Below are 10,408 nucleotides of genomic sequence, written 5' to 3' on the forward strand. Positions count from 1 at the left end.
GTACTGGTACTCCCTGTATATAGCTCCATTCTTGTGTATTTTAATTTATTCCATTCTTGTGTTACTTATATTATTTTTAAACTCTGCATCGTTGGGAAGGGCACGTAAGCAAGCCTTACAGGGTAAAGTCTCCACCAGTTGTATTCGGCGCATGTGACAAGTAAAATTTAATTTGATTTAATTTGACACTTTCTGCCCTCCAGGACATCTACAGCAGCTGGTGTCACAGGAAGGCCAAGAAGATTATCAAAGACCTCAGGCACCCGAGCCACGGCCTGATACAGTACAGGTGCGTCAAAGCTGGCACCGAGAGACTGAGAACCAGCTTCTATCTCCATGCAATCAGACTGTTAAACAGTCACCACTAGCCGGCCTCCACCCAGTACCCTGCCCTGAACAGTTCTAGTCGGCTACCACCCGGTACTCTAACCTGCACCTTAAAGACTGCTGCCCTATGTACATAGTTATTGAACACTGGTCACTTTAATAATGTTTACATACTGTTTCACCCACTTTATATGAATACACTGTATTCTAGTCATGGCTCATCCTATATAACATATTTTTGTATTTTTCTGGATTATATGTGTATTGTTGTTTTTATCGATCGGTATTACTGCACTGTTGGAGCTAGAAACACAAGCATTTGCTGCACCTGCGATAACATCTGCAAATCTTTATACGACACCAATAAACTTTTATTTTATTTGTATTGGAGTTAAGAGGAGACTCTTTGCTGGTGAGTGATTCTGACATATCAGCTGACCAATAGAAATAGCCTTTAAGAAGTTGTAATGTCTCACTGTAGCACCAAAACAAATAAGCAAAGTATCTGATCAGCCTATTCTCTCTTCATTGATGGAAAATAGATGAGATTTAATGACATAAGTCAATAGTTATGAAAACTGAAAAGAAAAATGACCAGTCAGCGTTTGACTAGTCTACAGGTCAATGTAATTGAGTTCATTAGAGTCAAAACACATGTCAAACTAAAAAGAGAAAACGAAACAAGCAGAAAATAAATTAGCCCCGATGTAGTTATTTAACGATGACATGCAGTGAGTATGTCATCCCTTTTGCCATCAGAACAGCCTAAATTCGTTGGGGCATGGTGTCGAAAGCATTCCGCAGGGATGGATGCTGGCCCATGCTTCCCACAGTTGTGTCAAGTTAGCTGGATGTCCTTTGGGTGGTGGAACATTCTTGATACCACGGGAAACTGTTGAGCGTGAAAAACCCAGCAGCATTGCAGTTCTTGACACAAACCGTTGCGCCCGGCACCTACTACCATACCCCGTTCAAAGGCACTTCCCATGTTTTCTTTTAACCTTTTGTGTCTTGCCCATTCACCCTCTGAATGGCATACATACACAATCCATGTCTCAATTGTCCCCAGACTTAAAAATCCTTCTTTAACCTGTCTCCTCCCCTTCATCTACACTGATTGAAGTGGATTTAACAAGTGACATCAATAAAGGATCATACAGTAGCTTTCACCTGGATTCACCTGGTCAGTCCATGTCATGGAAAGACCAGGTGTTGCTAATGTTTTGTACACTCAGTGTATGTGTTTTGTACACTCACTGTATGTGGTAGACAATAAGGCTTGGTCTTACAAAAGGTTATAGATATTCAGACAAAACTATTGTTATTTTCAAAGTCATTTCACAACCAGTTGTATCTGTTGGATCCAGATGTAACATTGGGAGGAAAGGCAACAGGAAGAGAAGAGTGAACATCTAAGGATGTTAGTAGTTATTGGCTGCCAACTGGGGAGATCTTGCCATCAGTAAAAGTAGGCCTGCCTCCTGATATACATCTGTCATGCATTATGGCACAGAATGTCAAAGGTGCTCTGGTTATAGAGACACAGAAAGCAACAGGGAGGAGGGATCATTTTCCAAATGAACAATCTCCCTTCCCTTATTTGGTATTTTTGGGTTATTGGGGTCACTTTTTTTTATAGGAAGAGGGATTTCATAGATGTACATTTCTCCCTGTTTCCTTCAAGGGGGGACCCTGCATAGTGTGCATATTGGACACGGAAAGAATTTAAACAAGACTCCAACCCCATTTCCAAACAAGCGCTCTTCCCCAATCAGTGATGAGAGGGCCACGTCGGCTGTGTTTACTCCCGCTCAGCCCAGAGGAAACCGCTTGATTCTCCCTGATTACCTTGGAGGAGCACTCCTGAAACACTCGGAGGCTGGGATGGCATGAATAAGTGTGATTAAGAAGAAGGCTGCCACTTAACCCAAGTCAAATGTGGGCAGGAGAGGGATGGATGTTCCCAGAGCTGGAACTCAGCCCACTCTCTGAGAGACAGCTAAAGGGAGCTGAGGAAGGGAGAATCTGCCGCTTGCGGGACTGGGACTCAGACCGCCTCCCTCAGACACAGGTGGCTTGCCTGGAGCAATCAGAGAAGCTGCTCTTATCACAGTTGCATCCAAATGCACAAACTTTTTGGAAATATGAGTGTTTATCCCACATTGATATAGAACCCAGATGGTCTTTGTGTGCTATGTTAGCCCTCGGAGCTAAATCCTACAAGTAATGGACCAGGTATCAATCTCCAGACGTTTGTGTGACTCAATACCACATTAGCCCTGTATGCTAAAGCCTAGATAACTCTTGGAAATTGCGCATTGTTTTGGGTATCACCTTAGCAAAATACACCTACATTTGCTGCTTAGTGAAGTAAAAGTCATATTTCTTCAAATGACTGATTAACTTAAGGAGAGCACAAGTAATTCCACTGTGAACTAATTCAAATAGAAATCCCTTTGCCCAAATAAACTTATTATACTGAACACTGCATCAAGCGCCATTCATTCCACAAGGTGGCTCTCTCACTAACTCTTAAACTCAGAGGAACTTGATAATCAATTTGTTTTGGTCCGATTCACTTCAGCTCCAGTAGTGCACTGTGTTGCCTTGTATGGCCCTCTTTGGGAACTTACTAAAACTGCTACATAACGTGGATAAACTGCTACCACAGTGGGTCTCTTAACTTTTTCCTGTTTGTTTTGTATCACGCCTAAGGCTGCGAGTCACCATGGTCATCCTAACTGAGTCCATACACCCTGACTTCCTACCCAGCCCTCTGCTCTGCAGAACCACTCATTCTGTACATCTGCAGTAGTGATTAGTATTGCAGCGGTGGCTTGGCTTCTCTTTCAGCTGTCCCTCAGCCTTAGTGTTTTTTTGTTTCTTTACCCCCAGTCAATCTGTCAAGAGGGTGGCAGTCAGCCAGATGCCCACTAAACGCAGGCCTGTGGCAGCCAGCTCAGAGCCTGTGATGGCCACTAAACACACGCATCCATCCATCACCCCTAAGGCTAAAGAAAAATAATCACGAAGACTGTTGTTTTCATCATTTCATGTTGTCTCACCACGTCTCTTTTTATGACTGGATTTACAGATCTCTGTTGTCCTTCTATATTCAGTCAGCCTGTCTTGACTTAGCCGTCACCGATAAAGTAAATATGTAGAGTACTGATCCCACACCCTTTCCCCCTAATGTCTGAGGCAAGTTCACCTTTGTAGCCCCCGAAGTTTGAGTTACAGCTGTACCCTGGAGTGAAAGACACTCCCAAAACTAATCACAGCACCCCTAAGAGTCACTGAGTTCTGTGTAACTTGAGTCCTGTCTGACAAACCCTGACAGTGTCTTACCTGGAAGACGAGCACCTTGCCGTCGTCGGCCTGCAGGTAGAAGGTCCAAGTAGAGGAGATGAAGCTCTGAGCAGAGCTGACGATGTCGTTACACCAGCTGGACACGGTGTCCATGACGGAGGGGGGCATGGGACGGTGGGCCATGGCCTTCAACTGCAGGTAATAAAAGGTGGAACTGTTGAGTTTAGGTGCATTTATTTAATATGGCAAAGTCATGTGAAGTGAGAGTGTGAAGGTGTGTGGGGGGCAACGGGGAGCGTGTAAAAGTGGATGTGAAAGAGAGAGAGAGTGTAAATCCAACGCACATTCCTCGTCGTTTGAGGGGTGCAAAATCCACTTTTCACTTAAATCTCGCTAGATTTATTACTTTAATGTTATTGTTGAGACTCTTTCATACTCTTGTTTGTGCCTGTCGTTTTTTCCCGTTAACCTTACAACCGTGTAAATGTTTCTAAATAACCTATCAAACACACCACAGTAATGGCTGAAATGGGCTGAGTGAAATACATTGTCTTTCCGTTGAATCTATAAGAACGCTGAAGCTTCGCCTGGGATTTAATGTACCCTCTCAACACTTACATTACAAGAAAGAGAAGATCACTTTATTTTGATGAGTGTTCATTTTTTTGTGGAATTTAAAAAAGTAATTTAACACAGTTGAAATGTTTACAAATTAGATGCAATGAAATAAAAAGCAATTTTCAAAAATGAACACAGATTATAGTGATATTATGTCTGATCTTGCAAACAATGTAACGTATGTTTAGATACAGTGCATTCGAAAGAATTCAGACCCCTTGACTTTATCCACATTTTGTTACAGACAATTCTAAAATTGATTAAATAAAATATCATCAAACTACACACAATACCCCATAATGACCAAGTAAAAACAGGTTTTGAGAAATGTTTGCTTATTTAAAAAACAGAAATACCTTATTTACATAACTATTCAGACCATTTGCTATGAGACTCAAAATTTAGCTCAGGTGTATCCTGTTTCCATTGATCATCCTTGAGATGTTTCTACAACTTGATTGGAGTCCACCTGTGGTAAATTCAATCGATTGGAAATTATTTGGAAAGGCACACACCTGTCTATATACAGTGGTGTAAAGTATTTAAGAACAAATACTTTAAAGTACTACTTAAGTAGCTTTTTGGGATATCTGTACTATACTTTACTATTTATATTTTTGACTACTTTTACTTTTACTTCACTACATTCCTAAAGAAAATCATGCACTTTTTACTCCATACATTTTCCCTGACACACAAAAGTACGTATTACATTTAATGCTTAGCAGGACAGAAAAGTGGTCCAATTCAAGCACTTATCAAGAGAACATCGCTGGTCATCCCTACTGCATTTGATCTGGTGGACTCACTAAACACACATGCTTAGTTTGTAAATGATGTCTGAGTGTTGGAGTGTGCCCCTGGCTATAAGTAAATTTTAAAAACAAGAAAATTGTGCTGTCTGGTTTGCTTAATCTAAGGAATTTGAAATGATTTATACTCTTACTTTTACTTTTGATACTTAAGTACATTTTAGCAATTACATAGACTTTTGATACTTAAGTACATTTAAAACCAAGTACTTTTAGACTTTTACTCAAATAGCATTTTACTGGTTGACTTTCATTTTTACTTGAGTTATTTTCTATTAACTATATTTACATTTCCTCAAGTATGACAATTGGGTACTTTTTCCACCATTGTCTATATAAGGTCCCCCAGTTGACAGCGCATGTCAGAGCAAAAACCAAGCCATGAGGTCGATGGAATTGTCCGTAGAGCACCGAGACAGTATTCTGTTGAGGCACAGATCTGGGAAAGGGTACCAAAAAATGTCTGCAGCATTGAAGGTCCTCAAGAACACAGTGGCCTCCATCATTCTTAAATGGAAGAAGTTTGGAACTGTCACGACTCCGACCGAGGCAGGCTCTCCTTCCCGTTCGGGTGGCGCTCGGCGGTCGTCGTCACCGGCCTATTAGCTGCCACTGATCCTTTTCTCCCCCTCCTTATGTGTTTATTGATTACACCTGTTTTCATTTGTTGGTAATTAGTTGGGCTTATCAGTCAGCTGGCCCGCCCGGTTCTTTGTGCGGGATTATTAGTTGTTAAGCGTGGTGTCTGTTTTGTACTACGTGTCTAGGTGGTTACTGGACTGCTTTCATTCCCCCCGTGTCTGGGGTAGTTTTTTGTGAGCACCCAGTATATTAGAAGGGTGACTTTAGTTTCTCAGTGTTCATTAAAAGGGAACTTTTGTTATTGCACCCTCTGCTTCCTGCGTTTGACTTCGTACTCCGACACCCAGTCCTTACAGGAACCACCAAGACTCTTCCTAGAGCTGGCCGCCCAGCCAAACTGAGCAATCTGGGGAGAAGGGCCTTGGTCAGGGAGATGACCAAGAACCCGATGGTCACTCTGACAGAGCTCCATAGTTCCTCTGTGGAGATGGGAGAACCTTCTAGAAGGACAACCATCTCTGCAGCACTCCACCAAGCAGGCCTGTGTGGTAGAGTGACCAGACAAAAGCCACTCCTCACCAAAGAAGACTCGAGGTTGTAATCGCTGCCAAAGGTGCTTCAACAAAGTACTGAGTAAAGGGTTTGAATACTTATATAAATGTGATATTTCCGGGGGGTTTTCAACTGTGGGACCTTACATAGACAGGTGTGTGCCTTTTCAAATCATGTCCAATCAATTGAATTTGAACTCCAATCAAGTTGTAGAAACATCTGAAGGATGATCAACGGAAACAGTATGCACCTGAGCTCAATTTCGAGTCTCATAGAAAAGGGTCTGAATACTTATGTAAATAAGGTATTTCAGTTTTTTATTTTTAATAAATATGCAAAACAATTCTCAAAACCTGTTCGACCTATCAATTTTGAGATTTGTTGGCATTTTGGTCCATTATTAATATTAGTATTTTCAAAAAGTAAAAACAAAAATGTCAAAATCTTGATGAAAATGTATATTTTCTTTAGTTTGCCATACTACCGTCATCAAAATATTTATGAATTTTAACCATTTTAAAATGGACATACATCAATAATGAGACATCGCCACATTTGCATATTTTAATTCAATATTTCAGAAACATTTTAATATAAAAACGTATATTATTTGTGTCTACATTCAACTGGTAAAAGCTGATTGTGATATGATTAAGATTTTATTTTAAATCCCTATTAGTGTTGTGGTACCTGGCCTTAAAACCTTATAACAATTTTGATGACTGTTGCTAGTGTGAATGTATGAGGGTGTATACGGGTATATGAGGGTGTGTGTGTGTGTGTGTGTGTGTGTGTGTGTGTGTGTGTGTGTGTGTGTGTGTGTGTGTGTGTGTGTGTGTGTGTGTGTGTGTGTGTGTGTGTGTTTGTTTTACTGAAATCCTACGAAGTGACCATGCTCACCTTCCTCCTCTTGATCTCAGGTTCAGAGGGCTGGCTGGCACAGCCGGTGCTGCATGCCTCCTGCTCCAGCAGCTTGCTGTATGCTTCCTGGCAGGCTACAGAGAAAGAGAGGCGGAGAGAGATAGAGGGGGAGAGAGATGGGAGGGCACAGGAGAGAAAAGACAGAGAGACAAGATAAACCGATAGGGAGGGAGAAAATACAGCATCTGTCATTGCATCCCTATTCACCCCTCCCTACAGTCATCCATATCAGAACATTTGGGCAACTGCTGCCTGGACCAAGGAGGATAGCAGATCACAGCATGTTCAACAAACAAGCACAGCTTCAGTTGAGCCACACACAAACACATGACTTTTGAACTTTTACTGTTGAAAACCGATATCCTAAGTATAACTACAGTAAAGTACACACACTAAAGTGTAAAAAAAAGGAGTTGGTCTGATGTTCAAATGTGATGTGATGTCAGCAGCCTCCCCCGTTTGTTAAGGAACATTAGAGGAGCAATGGGCCATGTGCCATGTCATATCTGACCTGCACCACCTATTGAAATTTGCCTTATAAGTAAATCAGGTGTTAAATGAGGTGAAAATGAGACTGGATGAGGACTTTAATGTAATTTGGCTCTGGCACAGGCACATGAAACGCCTACTAGTAAATTAAGCACAGCTTGGGATAGTTCTCTGCAAAGATTAAATCCAGGGTCAAAGTTATGTAACAGTACTATAACAACACCTTGAAGTGGAACACAGGTAGGATCTCTGCTCTTGGTGATAGGCTGCCCTGTAGTATCTACCTGGCTTCATTGAGACCCCACCCTGTGAGTCAGGCTGCCTTACCTCCTTGACACTCCTCTCTGCTGGTGTTGAAGCCGGCATTTCCATTTACAAACTGACAGATGGAGTAAAGACGACAACCACGGTGACAGGCATTCAGAATGGAGTCCTTCAGGATAAAAATAAAAACATAGGAGGTAAATATGCTATGACCACAGAAAAAATGTATATTGTCCATGACAATGTACTTTAAGCAAATGTATAACTTGATAGAGTGATTTCAATTGGATTTCAGTTTTTCTAATAGATATGTCAAATGAGTTAAGGTGTTATCGGCACAAGTTGAGGCACAAGATGGCCTGAGAAATGTGGTTGTCTCACCTAAACTATGAATGCACTAAATCTAAGTTGCTCTGGATAAGAGTGTCTGCCAAATAACTAAAATGTAAATGTAAAATATTGCAAATGCCTGGGAATGTTGTGATGAGTGAAGAATTACAATCACTTGGTCACAGTTTTCTCCAAGCCTGGTTCTAATACAGAAGAACCAAACAGCGTCCCCAAGCGACTGACACGGGAACGTGATAGACAAAGAGATCCCCATGTCCGACGACCCCTGTTCGCCGATTTACTTTACAGGCGTATGTACAGTATCATGCGTATAATCGTTTCAATGAACTGCTTTATTCCGTGTTCATTGTGTGTCTAGCGGGACATTATTCTGGCCAAGGATTTACGGTTCCTTTGTATAGATATTTATTTGCTTACTCCAGTGGCAATTACAGTCCCATCATGAATAAAATAAACTCTCAACATCTGTTCAAGCACTATTTGTCACTACGGTTCTTATCTGTTCCAATAATATGCGCACATCAAAGGCATACATTAGGGCCTATAGGCTGGTGCAGTGTTCTGAAAACAGGTGATTCCGCATAGTTCATGGTGATCCATTTTGCTGCTCTGCTCCGCCCTGCATGATGTCTGAACCACACCTGAGCAGAGCTGAGGCGATGAGTAGGTGGGAAAATAACAACCTTGCCGAGAAACAGACACTAATACATTACTAAGCTACAATAATTTTTCAAATTGTACATAATTTAAGATGTTTTAAACATGGATATTGTAATCATTTAGCTATTATTTACATATCTTGCATATTGTGGTTCATGAACAAATAGATATTTCAGCTCACAATGAGGCAACCAGGAAACCATGCAAGTGCAATAGACTATTGGAGAATAGGCTACCATCTGCTTGGTCCGGTGCCCTCACAGTGATTTTATGACTTGATTTAATATAAACGTCCAGGGATTATCTAATGAAAAGACATTTGAGTAAATAAATCCTGATGAAGTAGGTGTAGTAGCCAGGCTATATGGATAGTGGAGGACCTGAGCTGTGAGAATGCGTCATAAAACGATAATTTCGGCCTAATTGTCCAAGATAATTTCCACTCAGTTCTTGAAATGAAGATAGGTAGCGTTGCGTACTGATGTTGCGATATTAGGATAAGCATGCCAATTAGTAAAATGATGGGCCTTCGTTAAGGATTGGCCATATTACATTTACAAGAGATTGCCAGAATTGAAAGATTAAAGGGACATCTACCGATATTCGATATACCGTATTCAATTTCGTATACAGTCGTCGAAATGTAAGCACTTACTATGGCAGTTATCCAAGCACGAAAATATACTTTTCTGTCACATTTATATTTAACCTAATATATTCTGCTTTTCTGCTATTCATGAATTATGTATTTAGACTATAGTTTCCAAGTATCACTTACTTTAGCTGGGCTTTTGTTTTTGACGGTGATCTGGCATTGCTTTTTGCAGTAATTGATGTCGCCTAGTTGATTGTCAAATAGATCAGAAGACGCAGCTACCAGCCCCGCTAGAAGCAGCGAGACGACGACGAAGACACCGCACACCCTGCAGCCGAACTGAAGCATTTAAAAGCCGGATTTGATCACCACAGTCTGGGCGAACACTAGCGCTTTTAGTGGACTCTGAGCTTCTCAGTTGGATGACGCTTCAACCCGATTTCTATCTGCTTCGGTAATATTGTGCTATGGTTTTGTGGTGTCGTCACTCCAAAAATCATCACGCTCACGCTGCTGCGCGCCCCCTCTTTGTGCGCTCTGCACTCCACAGTGCAAATTCACTGCAGTGCATAGGCCCACTGCTAGCATTCATACATTGTATGATGGAATGTCTATATCATGGGAAAATAAAATAGACAGTAGCCTATTTTCACTTGTTATTTAACCAGTCTGTAAGATAATCGTTATCATTCCTTCCCATTTTTTACAAGGCCTCTGTAAATAAGAGAAGGCGATTAAATTATTGCAATAATGATCCTATTGTCTAATGACATGGAATATAGGCCTAACAATGTTTCATGTAGGCAAAACATCACAATTCAACTGGTAACTAAAACATAACAATTCAACTGGTAACTAATTAATGCACAAGGGGGTGGGGTATCTGGCCAATATAAGATGGCTAAGGGCTGTTCTTATGCATGACTCA

At 41.2% G+C, this 10,408-nt stretch overlaps 1 protein-coding gene across 1 annotated transcript in view; it reads right to left on the reverse strand.

Moving 5' to 3' along the window:
• LOC139578338 (transmembrane protein 59-like) overlaps positions 1-10,041 on the reverse strand; it is a 35,021-nt gene extending 24,980 nt beyond the window's left edge. The window contains exons 1-4 of the mRNA XM_071405788.1: positions 9,664-10,041; positions 7,938-8,043; positions 7,101-7,195; positions 3,676-3,828 (exon numbers count right to left, since the gene is read on the reverse strand). Of these exons, the coding sequence (XP_071261889.1) occupies positions 3,676-3,828; positions 7,101-7,195; positions 7,938-8,043; positions 9,664-9,828 (519 nt within the window). The 5' untranslated portion in view covers positions 9,829-10,041. The remainder of the gene's footprint in view (positions 1-3,675; positions 3,829-7,100; positions 7,196-7,937; positions 8,044-9,663) is intronic.
• Between the last annotated feature and the right edge of the window lie 367 nt (positions 10,042-10,408).

This window comes from Salvelinus alpinus, chromosome 6, assembly GCF_045679555.1.
Source record: "Salvelinus alpinus chromosome 6, SLU_Salpinus.1, whole genome shotgun sequence".
In the NCBI taxonomy this organism is placed as follows: Eukaryota; Metazoa; Chordata; class Actinopteri; order Salmoniformes; family Salmonidae; genus Salvelinus; species Salvelinus alpinus.